At 39.6% G+C, this 20,037-nt stretch overlaps 1 protein-coding gene across 1 annotated transcript in view; it reads right to left on the reverse strand.

The window, feature by feature from the left end:
- Positions 1–14,948: 14,948 nt before the first annotated feature.
- vapal (VAMP (vesicle-associated membrane protein)-associated protein A, like) overlaps positions 14,949–20,037 on the reverse strand; it is an 86,227-nt gene continuing 81,138 nt past the window's right edge. Inside the window, exon 6 of the mRNA XM_073047222.1 lies at positions 14,949–15,708. Within this exon, the coding sequence (XP_072903323.1) occupies positions 15,547–15,708 (162 nt within the window). The 3' untranslated portion in view covers positions 14,949–15,546. The remainder of the gene's footprint in view (positions 15,709–20,037) is intronic.

Consider the following 20,037-nt stretch of genomic DNA (forward strand, 5'->3'; position numbering starts at 1 on the left):
GGCTCTTTGTAGGAGTGAATAATGTTAATCTGCATTGAATAAAAGTGCAAAATGAAATCACAGCCCACTTTCTTAATGAAAAGTTTTAAGGTGCTGCCATATAAGAAAACAAATATATCTGCCATATATCTGCCATATATGGGATGTCCAGGGAGGGGTAGCATCTTTGGTGAAATAGTTTGTCATGTCCATTCTGCGGCAGCTCACGTACCTTTGGTCCCACCAGATTGTGGTTCCCAGTAGCTGTTCACATGTGACAGCAGCCACACTCTGATACACCACTTCAAAAGGTGGGCTAAACCAGGTGAGGGTAGCTGGCAGGCCTCATACCCCAGTAAAGTAGGGACTTGTCTGTCCTAGTATGTGAAGTCAGCTCCAGCATACTGGGCGGATGAGATCAACAATAAGATCCAATGGCCAAGAAGGCAATACTGCAACACTTCATGTAGAGTAAAGGACATAATAAACCACACAAAAAGTCACAGTTATCCACTGCAACCAAGGAAGACCCCAGTTTGTGATAACTATTGGTACTACTGGACCTGGACTTCCGGGGTTGAGAGAATGGAACTGTCCCTGTGCAATGGCTTTTCCACTTTACAAACTCTCCCACATAAGTTTCAGATAAGTCGAGCAGCTAACATGTTACTGTGTTCTTTTGTTTGACTGTAAATTAACTAAATTAGCAGAGACATCTAGTGCAAATAATGGACTGCCTTCACACAATGTTTTTGAAAATTCAATCCTGCATATCTTCATTTTCATTGCAACATTCAAGATGATTATTGATACCTTCAAATCCTTCATAGTTTCTAACTTGTTGAAGTAGCGAAGTTGTTTCATTTTCACTCCCGGTCATTTCTGGCATTTCAATGCCTGTATATTGGAAACCACAATGAGCAAAGCAATTCTAAATTGTCTTACTGCTTAACTACCAGTGATAAAAATCACTGTTTTTGAGCACAAATACACATAACTGATGCTGTTTAAAATCTGTTTGCTCTAAGCATGGTGTAGTATCTAATGGCCACACAAGAGCACGCAACTGACACTAGTTAGAAACTGTTCAGAAAATCTCCCATCCCAATTAAGCACATCGTGTCTCAAATAAATGAATCCCAGCTCTATTCTCTAATTTTTGTTCTTTAAGAGTTGTCTCAAATTAGTGTTTGCCCTGATTAACCGAAGGACCAATTAACCACAAGCCACTGAATAAGGACACAAGAAATTACAGATGCAGGAATCTGCAATAAAACGCAAAATTGCAGGAAGAACTCAGTGAGTTGAGCTGCATCTGTAGAAGCAAAAAGGATAATCAATGTTTTTTTGTAGAGATCCTGAATCAGGAGTGAGAGATAGACAGTATAATGGAGTGAGAGGAGGGGTGAGAGGCAGATACAGATAGGTGGAGTCTGGAGACAGCAGCTAGTGTGTAATTGGTAGTGATAACTTATCCCTATATTTACCTGTTGTACCTGTCAGAGACAACCCCACCCTGACCCCTCCACCAGCATTCCTGCATAGAGATATAATTGAGAGGGAGATTATAGAAATCACAATCAGCTACTGTGTATGGTCAGCCAGCAGAATATTTTTCATCAAATATTGCCTCTCATCCTTTGTGAAGAAATATCTTTCAGTACCTCCCGATTGTTACAGCTAAGATTGAAAAAACTATACCTCAGATATGACAATCCATCAATTTATCATTGATCTGAATTTCCTTAATTTGAAAGTTTCCTTTGGGTATCTACTAATGGAAGGCAAACAGTATAAATTGGGCCATTCTTAATAATAAACAGTTTCAAAACACGATCTATCAGTCATCACATTGGCACTATCAGGAAAAAAGACAGAAACCAAGTGCATTGTAGTGAGTTTAGAATTTAAGTATGTTCACTCACTTTGTGGTTGAATTGTACATTTTATTAGTAGCAGGTTAAAATAAAACTGCAATAAGAAAAACTACAACAGATGCAGGGTTTATGCTTTACCCGGGACTGCAAACAAGTGGCAAGAAGCTGCCCAAGATGAATATGAAGACTGACTTTGAGTAATGCATCCCAAAGAAAACAAATAGCCATATCTATCAATATAATATCAAGGCTTTATGATATTTAGGCGTTATAATGCATTGAAACCTTCCGCAGTATTTTCGGTAAACCTGTGTCGATGCTGTAAAGTTAATTATCTTGTTCACCTTCCTGAACCTGGAAGCATAGGGATTTCACCCATATATCAGCATTGCAGGAAAGCATATCTGGTATTCCTTTTCCTGTGAAATATGGCATGATTTTTACTGAATATTCTAACTGGGGTAAACCCGACAGCTTTCAAGGGAGGAAGATGCTTGAAGATTCATGCAGAAGCCAGTGCGATCATGTAATTTATTGCAGCAGGTCTATTTGATGAGGGAAATGCCATGCGCTTTACGTTGCTGCAAATTTTCTATATCCATATCCATATCTATCGACAAATTAAAACACATCCTCAGAGATTGTCTTTGATAGCTTGGTTAGAACAGCCTCCCTGCTAGATAACGCAATTTCATCCCTTATCCTTTTCAGTGAATCCTAAACATCACAAGTACGCATTTGTGGGAGAGGTGGTGCGAGGTTTAACAAGAGCCCAAGGCTTTTTCAGGACTTTTTGGTGGCATTCAATTATCATAAGTACTCACTTGTCAGAGAGGCACCATGAGGTTTAAAAAGAGCTTGGGCCTTTTGGGACTTTTTGGCAGCCTTCAATCATAATTGATAATTAGGTTCTTGGTAAACACCAATAAAAGAAGTGAGGTATGAGTGGAGCAGCCACTGTTGGAGAGGGACAGTGTTAGAGTGGTCCAGCTTTGGTGACAACAGGCAGAGGCTGAGGGTGCTGAGTTACTTGGAATCATTTATGTGATTGTCTGTGATTAGTGGTGTTCTGCAGGGGATCTCTTCTGTTTGTGATGTACATAAATGACACAGATGAAAATATAGATGGGTGGGTTAGTAAGTTGACAGATGATATGATGGTTGGTGGTGTTGTGGATAGCATAGAGGATTTGCAAAGAATACAACTGAGATATAGATTAATTGTGTATATTGGCAGAGAAATGGTAAAGGAGTTTAATCCAGCCAAATGTAAAATGTTGCACCCTGGCTGTTTACATATAAAGAGACGGTACACTGTTAAGGGCAAAACCCTTAACAGTGTTGATGAGTAGAGGGAGCTTGGGGTCCAAATTCATTGCTCATTGAAAGAGGCAACACAGGTTAGAGTCATAAAACACTACAACACAGAAACAGGCCCTTTGGCCCATCTAGTCTGTGCCAAAAAAATTAATCTGCCAAGTCCCATCAACATGCATCCTGGACCATAGCCCTCCATTTCCCACTCATCGATGTACCTATCCAAATTTCTCTTAAATGTTGAAATCCAATACACATCCACCACTTAAAATGGCAGCTTGTTCCACATTACCACCACCGAGTGAAGAAGTTCCCCTTCATGTTCCCCTTAAACATTTCAGCTTTCACTCTTAATCTCTAGTAACAGTCTCATCCAACCTCAGTGGAGAAAACCCGCTTGCATTTACCATTTCTATACCCCTCATAATTTTGTATACCTCCATCAAATCTCCTCTCAATCTTCTATGTTCTAGCAAATAAAGTCCTAACCTATTCAACCTTTCCCTATAACTCAGGTCCTCAAGTCCCAGCAACATCCTTGTTAATTTTTTTCTGTGCTTTCAAACTTTCTTACATCTTTCCTGTGGATAGGTGACCAAATCAGCACACAATACGAGGGGTGATTGATAAGTTCATGGCCTAAGGTAGAAGGAGTCAATTTTAGAAAACCTAGCACATTTATTTTTCAACATAGTCCCCTCCTACATTTACACACTTAGACCAGCAGTCGTGGAGCATATGGATCTTGGACCTCCAGAAAGTGTCCACAGCAGAGGTGATTGATAAGTTCGTGGTCTAAGGTAGAAGGAGATGAGTTATACAACTCATTATATGCACATGCAGGTCAACTCTTTGGGTGATTATGCAGAAAGTTTGAAATTAATAACTCATCTTCTACCATAGGCCATGAACCTATCAATCACCCCGATGAGTTATTAACTTCAAACTTTCTGTATAATCACTCAAAGCTATCACTTCTGCTCGCTTCCTCTCCCTCATTCCTTTCTGAACCACAGAGTCAGAGTACTGACCTGGTAAGTCACCTCCCGCCCCCTCACCAACAAAATCCAAAGCAGTATACTTATTATTGAGGGGAACAACCACAGGGCACTTTGTACTGGCTGTCTATTCCCTTTCCCTCTCCTGACAGTCACCCAAGAACCTGCATCCTGCAACTTTGGGGTGTAGCTCCCATCTTTCACCTCCTCATTCTCCTGTACACAGGTCATCAGGCTGCAGCTCAAGTTCCTTAACATGGTCTCTAAGGAGCTGCAGCTTGGTGTATTTCATGCATATGTCATTATCTGGGAGACTGGATTCCCAAATTCCCACATCTCAAACAAGGAGCATACCACTGACTCTGGAATTCTCAGCGCTCTAGTTATGTACTAACAGGGAAAATCATACTGGAAACTTACTTAGAGCTTCATCTGTGCTTGTCCTAGCCTTTTCTTGCTTAAGCCTGTTGAGCTAAAGCTGGACCACTCTAACAGTGGCAGCTCCACTTACAACTCCTTTCTTTTTATTGGTCAAATATTATTCTGGTGGCTTTCCCCTTCCCTTCCAGTTCCGAGGAAGGGTTTAGGCCCAAAACATTGGTGTATATTCATTTCTATAGATGCTGTCTGACCTGCTGAGTTCCCCAGCATTTTGTGTATGTTGCCCTGGATTTCTGGCATCTGCAGAATCTCTTGCATTTGTGTCTATCTATGGCTCTCATAATCTTATAAACTTTTATCAGATCTTCCTTCAGCCTCCACCGCTCCAGAGAAACCAATCCACATCTGTCCAACACCTGTTATAGCACATGCCCTCTAATCAGGGTTACATCCTGGTAAACCTCTCCTGCACCCTCTCCAAAGCCTCAACATCCTTCCTATAGTGGGGCAACCAGAAATGTATGCAATACTCCTGATATGGCCTAACGAGAATTCTATAAAGTTGCAACATAGCCTCTTGACTTTTGAACTCAATGCCTCAATTATTGAAAGTAAGCATTCCATAAGCTTTTTTAACCAACATCAACCTGTGTTGCTACTTTCAAGGAGCTATGAACTTGGATTCCAAGATCTCTCTGCTCAGCAACATTGTTAAGGGTCATGTTAAGTTAACACTGTGCTCTCTCCTTGCATTTGTCCTACCAAGGTGTAACACTTCACATTTATCTGGATTAAACTCTAGCTGCCATTTCTCTGACCATATCTGTAACTAATCTGTATTGCACTGTATACTTTGCCAGTCTTCTGCATTACCCACAACTCCACCATTCTTAGTATCATCTGCAAACTTACTAACCCACCCATCTACATTTTCATCCAGGTCATTTATATACTATATATCACGAGTAGCAGAGGTCCCAGAACAGATCCCTGTGGAACTCCATAAATTACAGACCTTCAGCTTGAATAAGTACCTTCAACCATTATCCTCGTTGTCAGTGTGCAAGCTAGTTCTGAATCCAAGCAGCTAATTCACCGTGGACCCCATGCATCTTAATCTTCTGGATTAGCCTTCCATGAGTGACTTTATCAAATGCCTCACTAAAATCCATGCAGACAATAACCACTGCTCTACCTTCATCAGTCTCTCTCATCACCTTGTCAAAAACTCAATCAAGTTGGTAAGACTCAACTTGCCCCACTCAAAGCTATGCTAATTAGACCAAGGGTTTCCAAATGCTCATATATCCTGTTTTAAGAATTTTCTCCAGCAATTTCCCCGCAGCTGATATGAGACTCAGAAGTTTATAGTTTCCAGATTTTTTTCTTGTTCCTTTCTTTAACAGAGATATACTAGCCATTAGCCATTCACTAGTCCTCTGGGGCCTCGCCTTTGCCTAGAGAGTACATGAAGATACAGCTCAATACCCCAGCAATCTCATCACTTACTGTCCAGATGTTCCAAGGTTGAATGAAAAGCCAATGAGATGACATCTGCTGTGGAGCTGTTGATCCAGAGGGCAAATTTGAGTGGATCTAAGTGGTGTCTCGGGCAGGAGTTGGTGTGTTTTATCACCAACCTCTCAAAACACTTCATCACTGTGGATGTAAGTGCGACTGGATGATAATCATTGAGGCAGGTTACCACGTTCTTCTTAGGCACTGGTATAATTGAAGCCTGTTTGAAGCAGGTGGGAACTTCAGATTGGCAAAGTGTGAAGTTAATGATCTCAATGAACTCTCCAGCCAGTCAGCTCAGCTCTCAGTACTTGGCCAGGTACCCTGTTTGGGCCAGAGGCTTCTTGTGGGTTCACCGCCCACCCCAAAGGCGGCCTGCAAGTTGGCCTCAGAGACTGAAATCACAAGATCATGAGGAGCTATAGGAATTTGTGATGGTTACTCCATGTTTCAACAATTAAAGCAAGCCTAGAAGGTATTGAGCTCTACTGGAACATGTCTATGTTGCTTGATTTAACTTTATAAGAGGTGATAGTACTCAAGCCATGCCACAATTGGCGTGTATCCTTCATTGATTCAAGTGGCAGTTCAAGTAATTTGCTACTTCACCCATGAGATGGCTTTCTGGAGATTTGTAGCTGGGCCTCTTATAACTTTCTTGGTCGCGGGGGACTTCCGGTAAGATGGCGATTGTTTAGCTGCTCCGAACTTTTGTTCCGTTACTGTCGCTACCTTTGCACTAAATGTCTCCATTTTTTAAACCTTAGTTAGGAATTATTTCGGTATCTCTTACTTGCCTGTGAATATATTTAACTTACAATGTCTAGCAAGAGTTCTAAATCCGGGAGAAAAGAAGCCATGACCGCGTCGGACGAGACGATGGTTGCGCTGGGAAAGCTGCGAGACGAAATCTTAAAGGAATTTAAAACCGCTTTCAAACAGTTAGAAGATAACTTTCTTGGTCGCCAGACTTGAATGCTTCTGATTTGGCCCTCAGCAGATTGCAGATCTCATGACTGCTGGTTGGGAAAAGATTCTGAATGATTTTGTAGGGACACACTCATGTAATAAAGTCCATGACAAGCATGGTGTTAGTTCAGATCCACAGACAGGTCCTTGATTGCAGTCCAGTCCATCAACTCGAAGCAACCACATAGTCGTACCTCTGAGTCCCATGACCACTTGTTTTGCTCTTTAGCCTCTGTCTGTATACAGGTAAGAGGACAGCCAAGTGTTCAGGTTTACTGAAATACAGTTTGGGCATGGAATACTAGGCATTCCTTATATTAGTATAATAGGGCTCTAGGGCATTGGGACCTCTGGTGCTACAGGTTTTGATGGCAAAGGCACAGGGTTTTCTTCAACCAAACCTGGTTGAAGTTCTTGATTTGAGATTTGTTGGATGGGCTGTTTCTTGTTCGGTAACAGTATTGTGCAGTATCTCAAACACCCAATTATTGTCAGCCACTAGTGGTACATAAACTATGGTCAGGATTATGGAAGAGAACTTCCTAGGTCGATAGAACAGATAGCATTTAACTGTTAGGTGTTCAAGGGCAGGGAAACTTGAGTTTGACAAAACTGCCGTATCAGAGCAGCACAGAGAGTTTATTATGAAGCACATACCTTCACCTTTTGCTTTGTTTGTATCAGCAATTCGGTGCATCCTGTGCATCATGAAGCCTTCAGATCTGATCACCATGTCTGGTACGTTGGGAGTAAGCCACATCTCGTTCAAACATAAAACACAAGTGTCTCTCATTTCCCTTCAATACAGCAATCTCACCTTCAGGTTCTGTTTTGTTCTCCAGTGACTGCAGGTTTGCTAACAAGTTGCTGGGTAGAGGGGGCCTCATTCCTCTGCATTTCAGCCTGACCTGAAATTTCACCCCCGCCCCCCCTTCCCACCTCACTTCCAGCCATGGTGAAAACGTCTGTCTGCTTAAAGGTACCATACCTGCTTGCTTGAGCGTAGATCCACCAATTCATTCATCAGTTTGTGAAATCTGTAGATCATTAAGTTGATTTAGAAGTACGTTGCTTAACTTGAAATTACACGCTACAGCTTGCAATGAGAGCAATTCAAAAGAGGTATATTTAGAAGTATTGTACATATCCCACAGAATGTCACCATTGTTCATCAGTGCCATCTTGTCTAATTTTAAGTGGATGTTATTAACCTCCCCCTTTTTGCAGAGAGCCATTCCCTTGTACCATTTACCTCATTGCCTCTGTGGGTTCCCCACTTGAACAGTTCTGTGATATAAGTGTGATTTCCCTTTTTGTCATCTCAAGTCAAGTAAGCATCTGTAATATCTGCACTGCCTTACTTCTAGGCTCTAGTTCATCTGTTAATTTACCAGCTTTAGGTTTGCTTTATTCTTCCACATTACAAGCTCCATAATTACCTCCCTAAAGTTCTGAACTCCATTTATTTGTTCTGTTCAGATGCTCTCAAGAAACAAACTTCTGTGAGTTTTGAATGCTCAATAAGCCCTTTGATGGTTCAGCTTCTATTTTGTTTGAAAATGCTCATGTTCAGAAGTATAATCATCTCATTCAAGGTAATTTACAAATATTGTTACTTATTAGCCCTTGCCCAAGTCATACTGCCTTAGAATATGGGTCACTTTGAGTCATCACAAAAATAAATTATGCAGTCCAATATCCCCTCTTCTCCACTGAACCCATTTTTTAGCCCTTACAGAATTTCATTTATACTCAATAAACTACTTGCATATATTAATAATGTATACAAGGAATTTGACAATTCCCAATTTCAATTCCAGATTTGAACTATGGTTAGGAAATCACATTCTTGTTAAAATTATGAGGTTGACTACCATGCAAGATCTTTGTCTTCAAATTAGATATAATTATTTCCTTAGTATTGTGTCTGTACCCACTCTAATTTTATTCCGATATCTTCTTTTCACATTTTAAGAATTCATCAAATGTTATCATGACCATGCAGCTTATTTTGTTGTTGCTTGCATTGTTCTGCTGAATATTGTGGGCATGCTACTTTGGCACTGGTATGTATGATGATACTTGTGGGCTATCCCCAGCACATCCTTAGTTTTTGTTCATAAACACGGGGAAATCTGCAGAGCCTGGAAATTCAAGCAACACACACAAAATGCTGGTGGAATGCAGCAGGCCAGGCAGCATCTATAGGAAGTACAGTCAGCGTTTCAGGCTGAGACCCTGGGTCAATACAGAGGTTAAGCTAGTCACTTAGCAGAGGAAGCACTGATTTACTGATCTAGAGACAAGTTCAAATCCCATTATCATTCCTGCATATGCAAGGACCTGGACCCGCAGCATTCTGCCAACTACCAAAATAGGTCTCCAGCAGATGCAATCTCATTGGCTCTCCACCGGACCTTAGATTACTTGAATAACAGCAATACCAATGTCAGACTGCTGTTTATTGATTACACCTCAGTGTTCAATGCCATCATCCCCTCGGTACTATTCAAAAAGCTTCAAAACCTGGGTTTCTGTATCTCCTTCTGAAATTTGGTCCTCGACTTCCTTAAGAGGCCAGTCAGCGTGGACACCTCCTTCTTGCTGACAATCGACAGTGGTGCACGTCAAGGATGCATGTTTGATGCACTGCTCTACTCTGCACTCATGACTGTGGCTAAGCACAGTTCAAATATCATTAATATACATGCCACCATGACAAAATTGTTGTTGCTAGAATCTCAGCTGGTGACAAGGAATCGACAAATTGGGAACTTGAGGAAGGGCAAGTCAAGGAAGCACACACCAGTCCAATTGAGTATCAATAGGGAATGATGTCCAATGGTCTGGGAAAAATCTGCCAGTCCAGCACTGAAGTCGCAGAAATGTCATAGAAGTGTTTATTCACATTATTAACTGAATAGATCAACATTTTTGAAGCAAAATTTACACCAGTTCATGCAAATTGATTTCAATTGCTGTTCCTCTGAAATGTTCTCAACCTTACAAATGAAAATCTGTAGCACGAAATATGTGCCCAACATTGATTAAACAAATGTTTCAAATTACTTTGTATGCAGTTGTTGCAGATTTGCAAATAGCTGACATCCACTAAATAGTCTCCTTCTACTTAGCCTTGCTAAGTTTGGCTTCAAATTTAATAATTTTAAGATTGCTGCATAGTCTGTTTGAAAGGTAAACTAGAATATTTGATCAATCTGTGTACCCAATAGAACTAAATGAAAACTAGTAATTTATATCTATTGCAAGCTAGGCAGACAGTAATATTTTTCATCTGCTGCTGTACTAGTTGAGAATTACCTTATCTATGAAATACTATTGGGGTGTAACATCTAATGTAAAATGCTAGAAATGAAATTTAGCAGGCTCTTTACAGTCTTTGTATGTAAATATTAGAATTAGGTTTATGGTTTGGGGTTTATAAGTATCTTTTAAAATAAAAACAGCACCTCAAATACATACAAGGGAATTAGTCCATCTGATTGCTATTGGAAATTAGTGATTTACAAAACTAAGCTTTATAGTATCTACAAGGTCAATATTTGCTGAAACTTTTAAAGCAAAAGATTATTTCCTGTCCAAAAAGCACTTAAGTTTTAACAGGTTAAACTAACTGCCGTAAGACTTCCCTCTCCTACACCATTCAAGAATGCTTTTTATTGCATATGAAAGGAAGTTGCGACAGTGAGAGGCAAGTCACAAATAGAGTTCAATTTGCCTTTACTTTATTTGGAACAGCTTTCAAAATGGACTTTTGTAGGCTGCTAAATGTAGGTTATTTCGAAGGACTCCAGAAGTAAATTTAAATAATTTTAAATTTGAGATACAATCCAATGTTGCAATGGATTAAATTATCCATACATTTCAGAGTTGTAGATGGTATGGGAAATACTTAAGGATCACATAATCATTTTTAAATTTTATTCCAGAAAGTCACCAATTTCAATGCCTTTACTCAATGATGGAAAGATTGTGCAGTGAGAATTTAGTTTTTCAACTAACGGAACCAGATAGCATTGGACAATGAAATGCAGATAGCTGAAACGTTGTTAGCGTTTTAATTTTTGTATGAAAAGCTCATTTGAAACAGACCAATTACAAACACTAGCAAAGACTTTCACTAGCTTGCTTTGTGCACCACCTGGTGGTAAAGTGAACCATTTTCCACCGTTCTAATTCTTTTGAAGCCTATTTTCAGTCAAGGCTAGACAGTACAGCTATTGGAAATCTAGAAAAACAGGCAATATTTGTCCCAAAACTGCAATGCAACGTCTCTTCCCAAGAAGTGGCCTCACCCCTGAGTATGAGTATTTCACCTTTTTAATCTGAGATTGGGTATAGGTAAGACAGCCATTTTGACTGTATCAAGCATAAACATCCAGAGTGTGTGAAACTTCAAAATTTAGGAATTCTGCTCCCATTTAGTAGATAAAGATCTTTGGACGAAAATATATGTGTAACCTTCAGGAACAAATTTGATTGCATATCCATTTAAAAAGCACTCTAGTTCTTAACCAAGGGGTCTTATTAAAAATATAGCCATGCAAAAACAGTAATAAAGTTGTGGTGGTAGCCTAGAATATACAACACAGCAAAAAAAATCATCTCTACTGAAGAAAATTTGACAGATGGATTCAAAAAGAAAAAACACTTTTTGAACCCATCTGTCAATTGCAAGCAAAAAGTTTGCTTTTTGTTCGTGTATAGAGGTGCGGAGTTAATGCCAAATAATGATTTTAACCGAAGAAACATGACAGCCCAGCTTTTGTTTTTTTTATATTTTTAGGGGGACTTTTTTTTCTGTACAAAATTTTTTTGACTCTTTTTCATGTTCAGTTATTAAGAGATTGGGAGGCTTAGATTAACACGTTACTCAAGAGTCTGTTTCTGTATACGTTAACCGTTATTAATGTAATCCCTTATCTCTATGTATCATTATCATTGTTATGTTTATCTATTCAAAACCTAATAAAAAAGATTGGGAAAGAATTGCAAGCAAACCTATAATAGATTTCAATGACCTGAAATGTTAACTGTTTCTTTCCACAGATACTGTCTGACCTGCTATGTTTCCAGCATTTTGAGTTCTTCTTGATATGGTGGTTCTTATACCTTAGCTATCTATAAGTTCATTTAAAATTTTTAATAAAAGTTTAAGCCACTAGTTTTAAGTAAGTATTTTGACACATCAATGGTCAAAATATTTGCCAGATTATACTTTGACCATAGACATCATGGCTAAAAATATTTTTTTAAATATTATTTAAATAATGCTAGATTAAGCTGATCCCATTTGCTTGCACATGATCCTTCTGTCCATTTCCAGCATATTCATGTCCTTGTCTAAATGCCTCACACAGGGGCCCAGGCCATGTTCTCGTCTTGCTGCTACCACCAGGAAGGTGGTACAAGAGCCTCAGCACTCAGACCATCCAGGTTCAGCAACAGTTTTTACCCCTCAACCATCAGGCTTTAGAACCAGAGGGGATAAGTTCACTGTTACCCCGATATTGAACTGTTCCCACAACCTATGGACTCACAGTCAAGGACTCTTCATCTTACACTCTCGATATTTGTTTATTTTTTTTTCTTTTGTATTTGCTCAGTCTATTGTCTTTTGCACACTAGTCGTCTGCCTTGTAGGGTGTGGTCTTTCATTGAGTTGATTATGGTTATTGGATTTATTATGTCCGCAAGAAAACAAATCAAGGGTTGTATAGTGACATACATGTACTTTGATAATAAAATTACTTTGAACTATGTATCTGCTCTCCCACCCCTTGGCAGTACATTCAACATCTACCATTCTGCATAATTGTTCCAAGGGGGATGTGGGCATTGCTGCTATGATTTATATAGTATTGCCCACAATCTATATGGCACATATGTGGAACAGACCAGGTAAGAACACCAAATTTCCTTTTCTCAATCAATCCAGTAACTTCACTAATTCCAGTAGCAAAATGGGATTTTAAATCCAGATTATTTAATTAAAGTTCCCCTAGCTGCAGTAATGGCATGTTACCCATATTTCTGATCCATTAACCCAGCACCTTTGATCACTAGTGCAGTAAATACACTCCTATTTCAACATCAAGGAGGCAAATAAACACAAGGTGCACCAAATAGCTGCTCAAAGCCACGCTGCCATTCAGTAAAAACGTACATTTCTTAGCCCAACGTCTACACGAGATTCATATAGTCAGAGCATGGAAACAGCTTCTTCAGCCTATTGACTCTATGCCAACTTTCAAGTACCTAACTTTATTAATCTCATTTCTCAGCTGTCAGTCTATATCCACCTATGGCATTACATTTCAACTGTGGATTTAAATATTTAACTGTTATGAGAGTACCCACCTCCACCACCCCTTAGGCAATGTATTCCAAATTTCAACAGCAAGAAGAGTTCCTAGTTTGAGGAAACTGATTCTGTAGTTCACAGGAACAAATACAGACACATCAAACTTGGGAATTTAGTAAAGTATGAGCTCATTTTGCTTCCAGAAAAAGTATCTTGTGCATCATAAACTACTCCTATATTTTCTCAAACACTTACCTGAAAAGAAAGTAATATTTCAGAATGATGTCAGAAAATGATCCAATACACTACATTTATGTGTCACCAATACGGAGGCTTAACATGGAAAAGGTGAAGAAAACCAGAAAGCAACTTAACTCCTGCCATAATTGTACATCCCATATCAGATGGTCATGTGATGCCATTTGTCCAAGAGAGCATGAAGTGCTTTAGGAATGGAGAAAGGAAGAAAGACAGCAACATATATCAATCAAGTTGGCTGCCAGTTACCAGTGGAGTTCCACTAGGGCCGGTGTCGGGACCGCTGCTTTTTACAATGTATGTCAATGATTTTGACTATTGGATTAATGGATTTGTGGCTAAATTTGCCGATGATGCAAAGATAGGTGGAGGAGCAGGTAGTGTTGAGGAAACAGAGAGCCTGCAGAGAGAATTAGCTAGCTTAGGGGAATGGGCAAATGAAATACAATGTTGGAAAGTGTCCAGTCATGCACTTTGATGGAAGAAATAAATGGGCAGACTATTATTTAGATGGGGAGAGAATTCAAAACTCAGAGATGCACAGGGATTTGGGAGTCCTTGTGCAGGATACCCTAAAGGTTAACCTCCAGGTTGAGTCAGTGGTGAAGAAGGCAAATGCAATGTTGGCATTCATTTCTAGAGGTATAGAAAATAAGAGCAGGGATGTGATGTTTAGGCTCTATAAGGCACTCACTCTTGAGACCACACGGAGTATTGTGTGCAGTTTCCAGCTCCTTATTTTAGAAAGGATATACTGACATTGGAGAGGGTTCAGAGAAAATTCACGAGAATGATTCCAGGAATCAAAGGGTTAATGTGTGAGGAACGTCTGGCAGCTCTTGGGCTGTATTCCCTGGAGTTCAGGAGAATGAGGGGGAATCTCATAGAAACATTCCAACTGATAAGGCCTGAACAGGTCAGACACCATGCTAGGGGAATCTAGGACAAGAGGGCATGACTTCAGGATTGAAGGACATCCATTTAGAACAAAGATGCGGAGATATTATTTCAGTCAGAGGGTGGTAAATCTGTGGAATTTGTTGCCATGAGTGGCGGAGGCCAAATCATTGGGTGTATTTAAGGCAGACATGGATAGGTTCTTGATTAGCCAGGGCATCAAAGGGTATGGGGAGAAGGCAGGGAAGTGGGGATGACTGGACGAATTGGATCAGCCCATGATTGAATGGCAGAGCAGACTCGATGGGCTGAATGGTCTACTTCTGCTCCTATATCTAATGGTCTTATGGTCTAAGTTCAAAACTTCCACATATTCACCCACAAAAAACTAAAGTATAATTTTCAAAATGAGACGGGAAAAACACGAAGTTTAACATGTTAAAGATTTTATTTTTGTTAAATACCATGGGACAGGATTGGTAAGAATGAAGAGCTTTCAATCAACATTTGCCTCACAGGGCTTTCCCCCCCGTGACTAGAGAGAAACTCTGCATTGATAAACGTATCAGCCTTTAACAGCAAGGAAATTGGGGATAATTTACAAGGAGGCACCTTTTTCTTTCAATACGTCTCTCATTTCTGGCAAACAAGTGGCATGAGCAACTTGACTATAAAATGAAAAATTCCAAGAGGTATCCAGCAACAGGTAACAAAATTTAAAAGGATTAAAATAACATTTACAAGACACTGAACATTTCATTCAACTCTTATTAAACCACAGAGAGAACAACTCATTATTTTCCAAGGATTTTTTATGTGAAACCTTGAGACACCTGCTATTGATGTTTTGACAATATACAACTCCAATTATCCAAGAACTGAAAATATTTTTTGTGTTCTAACTGTGAGATCATTAAAGGCAAGGCCTGTAAGATGCTGTACACGAACATGGTCACTGTGAGCCATACTGCCAACAATGTGGCAGATCAACAGAACATTTCAGGCCCCATTAACTTGCATGCTTCCTCTACAAGATGAACTTCCCTAGAAAGAATCCAATGAAAATGGCTGCAATTACAACAAGGAGGGAGGGAAGAGCAGTGGAACCGTTGTCTCTGACTGCAACATTTGATGTGGATGACACTGGGTTGCCTGACTGTACCGCCTTCCTGAGCCTCAGTCCATCATCCTAAAGAGAACAAACAGTAGAGTTACGAAGGAAAGACACTGCATTACACAATTTCAAAAATTATCGTAGTCCGATCAGTGAGAATTCAATTTCCCCGCTAATTCTCAATTAGCTCTGTATATCAAATAGATAGCATACATGATGGAAATTCACAGATTCAAAACTACACCATACCTTTTTACGATTTTATACACAAAACTCACTCAAAACAGTTCAACTGCAGGCATATGTAAAGGCTAATCAACAGGTTGTTCTGTGCATCACCTAGTGGCCAATTATAGAACAGTTCTGGCAATTAGAACAAGTTATCTGTGTTTTCAGTTGTAGAATAATACATGGTTTTGAAATGCTACAGAGATTAAGTGCACAATATCCTAAAGATGACAGTGATAGAGTAATTGAGACAAGGTTTCAACTGATTCAAGGTTTAACATGTGGGTGGTGGGGAGAGGGCAGGGGTGGGAAGAGAGAATACTTAACAAAATTAGAAATAATATATTAATTTTTTGGCCTGGAGTTCTGGGATTCTTGGTGAGCTTGCATAGAGAGCTAGTAGATTTCTGTGTGGATTTGAAGTTACATAGGCTTTTCTGCATGAATTTAAGTGGCTTCTCTCAAACTCATTTGTGACTTGGCTTTAGAGTGCAAAAATAACTCTTGGCATGCAGGGCAAATAGCTAATGAATTCAGGGGAATAGTTGTGGGGAGGAAGAGGGGATTGTGGAGATCTGCTTCCACTCTTTACCTACTAATGCAAAGTGCAATTCAGTGATCATTAGCCACTGAACATAAATGACTAGAACTTGGGACAAAAAAAACTGGCTTAGTGAAGATTAATGTTAAGTGGTCTTAATCCTCTATGACACTACAGTTCTGGCTGTTTGAACACTTTCCAAAAAATATTTTCATTCCTTTGGTTTGTACTTAAATGGTTGGTTAGGTTGGGAACTACAGGAAAGAAATGTAGAAAACAGAATACCAGTGTACAAAGTTCAAAGTACATTTATTATCAAAGTATGTATACCATATACAACCTTGAGATTCATCTTCTTGCAGGCAGCCACAAAACAAAAAAAAACACAATATAATTCACAAAAAAAACAAAGACAGGTCACAATATTGCCTAGAGTATTTCAATAGCTATATACACAAAAAAACATTTGTTCATTTAGAGATACAGTACGCAGTAGACCCTTAGAGCTGTGCTGCCCCAGCAACTTTCGATTCAACACTAGCCTATAAACAGGACAACTTACAATGACCAATTAACCTAACAACTGGTATGGCTTTGGACTGTGGGAGGAAACCAGAGCGCCAGAAGAAAACCCATGCACTCCACAGGTAGGACATACAGACTCCTTACAGATGACATTGGAATTGAACTCCAAACTTTGTAACTGCGTCACACTAACCACTACTCTACCATGGCACCCTTTAAACATTTCTTAGTGTGAACAAGTAACACAATCCCCATTTAGTCTTCTGCTATAGCGATTCCATATGGCACAAAAGTACACCAAAAATGTGGCAAAATTAAGTACATTCAATCTGAAAAAAGTTTTTGACAGATTTCAACAAGAAAAATATGAATTTGAGCCAAAATCAACATCTTATTTTTAACAGCCATTCCAGGAGAAGCTTACTCACCATGATCTCTTTTTAAAATAATTTTCATCCAACTCAAACTGACTACTTCAGAATTAAGAAACTTTGTTAGAAACCAATAAGTAGGGTAATATTAACAATGTTATCCAAGTCACCAAGGGTAGGAAATATTTATCAAATGAACAAAAAACTTTAAAACATTTAAAACCTGATGTAAGAAAAATAAATGAGTGGCAGCATTCCCTAGGATGGAAAATGTATGCAATAGTGCTAGTAAGTTTGTGAGCCCTTTAGAATTTTCTCTGTTTTTGTATAAAAATGACCTAAATATGATCAGATCTTCATGCAAGTCCTAAAACTAGATAAAGAGAACCCAATTAAATAAGTAACACAAAAATATATACTTGTTCATTTATTTATTGAATAAAATGACCCAATATTACATTAATTTGTTGGGAACAGTATGTGAACCTCTAGAATTATCAGTTCATTTAATTGGGAAATTAAGAGTCAAGTGTTTCAATCAATGGGATGACAATCAGCTGTGGGGGCCCAGCCCTATTTAAAAATCATAAACCTGGGCCTTCACTATCAAAGGCTGATTTTCACCACACAGGGTTTTGGAAATGTGCCATGCCTCAATCAAAGAAGATTTCTGAGGTCCTCAGATAAAAAGTTTTTGATGCTCACCAAGCTGGAAGAGGATACAAAACCATTTCTAAAGAGTTTGGGCTCTACCAATCCACAGTCAGACAGATGGTGTACAAATGGAGGAAATTCAATACCTTTGTTACTCTCTACAGGAGTGTTCGACCAACAAAAATCATTCCAAGAACAAGGTATGTAATATTCCAGGAGGTCACAAAGAACCCCAGGATAACATCCAAGGAGCTACACACTGCTCTTGCATTGGCTAATGTCATGTTCAAGAGTATCATCAGGCAAGTACCCAACAACAATGGTGTACATGGCAAGGAGAAAGCCACTACTCTTCAAGAACATTGCTGCCTGTCTAAAGTTTGCTAAAGACCACATGGATAAGACAGAAGACTATTTGAAGAATGTTCTGTGGATGGATGAGTCCAAAATAGAACTTTTTAGCTTAAATGAGAAGCGTTATGTTTGGCAAAAAGCAAACACTGTATTCCAACACAAGAACCACATCCCACCTGTGAAACATGGTGGTGGCAGTGTCATGGTTTGAGCCTGCTTTGCTGCCTCAGGACCAGGATGGCTTGCCATCATTGATGGAACCATGAATTCTGAATTGTACAGTTGGTCCTCCTTATCCGCAAATTCCGCAGGTGTGAATTCAACCAACCGTGAAAACCCAGAAGTGCTCTTCCAGCACTTGTTGTTTGAGCATGTACAGACTTTTTTTCTCGTCATTATTCCCTAAACAATGCAGTATAACAACTATTTTACATAGCATTTACATTGTATTACGTATTATAAGTAATCTAGAGATGATTTAAAGTATACGGGAGGATGTGCGTGGATTATCGTGGTTTGGGATCGAAAAAAATCGGAAGTTCTCTTACTAAGTCGGAACAGGTACATCCGGTATTATTTAGCGTCAGTTAGTCAAACTACTGTCTTAGTATATATTTTACCTTTCTATGCATATAAAACACTTAAGTACATATGTTTCAGCGCCGGGCTCGGGAATGGAAGTTCCCGAGTTCGATCCAGTGACAGACTGCTCCCGAGTGCGCTCTCCACCGTGCCGGGTTGATGTAGAGGATCAAAAACCCCAAACCCCAAAAAACCAATAATTAAACTGCTGCGTGGTTTAGTAATAATTGTAGTTTTCATCGGGGCAGAGCCTTTCTCACTTTATCCTTTAAAATTGTTCTGATCGTTGACTAACGTAGCCTAACACTTTTCCAATGACCGATGGCATTTCACCTCTTTCCGATCGCTTTATTATTTCCACTTTATTTTCAATCGTGATCGTGATTATCTTCCTGAATAGAGACACTGCGGGTTCAGAGCTCTACTGCCAGGTCCTAATGTCCACCGCACTGAAACAGGTCAAATAAGGTCTGGGGTTCCGTTGGGTCCCAAGGTCCACCTCATTGAGTCAGGTTGAATAAGGGACTTGTGCATCCCCGTTTTTTGGTATCCGCAAGGGGTCCCGGAACCAATCCCTGCGGATAAGGATGGCAGATTGTACCAGCAAATTCTACAGGAAAACATCCCGGTATCCGTCCATGAAGTGAAACTCAAGAGAAAGTGGGTCATGTAGCAAGACAACAACCCTGAACGTACAAGTCAGTCTACCAAAGAATGGGTAAAACAGAAGAAATTTCACGTTTTGGATGACCTTAATCCTATCGAAATGTTGTGGAAGGACTTGAAGCAAGCAGTTCATGCAAGGAGGCCCACCAACATCCAGTGCTGAAGCAGTTTTGCAAGGAGGAATGGCCTAAAATTCCTTGAAGCTGATGTACAGGACTGGTAAACAATAACCAGAAACATTTGGTGAAGTTATTGCTTAACAAGTGGGGTTGGGGAGGGTCACACCACACACCAGTTACTGAAAGTTACATTTTTTTTCCCAACAAATACATGTGCAGTCGACCTTCACTAATCTGACTACCTGTAATCCGGTTCCTTCAATTTTCCACGCAACTGTAATTTCAAATTTCTTGGGCCACCATACCAATCTGCTGCACATTGTTTTGGTTGCACTAGATCTGTTCACGTGTTGGCACACTCTTG

Source organism: Hemitrygon akajei, chromosome 1, assembly GCF_048418815.1.
Source record: "Hemitrygon akajei chromosome 1, sHemAka1.3, whole genome shotgun sequence".
NCBI classification, from domain to species: domain Eukaryota; kingdom Metazoa; phylum Chordata; class Chondrichthyes; order Myliobatiformes; family Dasyatidae; genus Hemitrygon; species Hemitrygon akajei.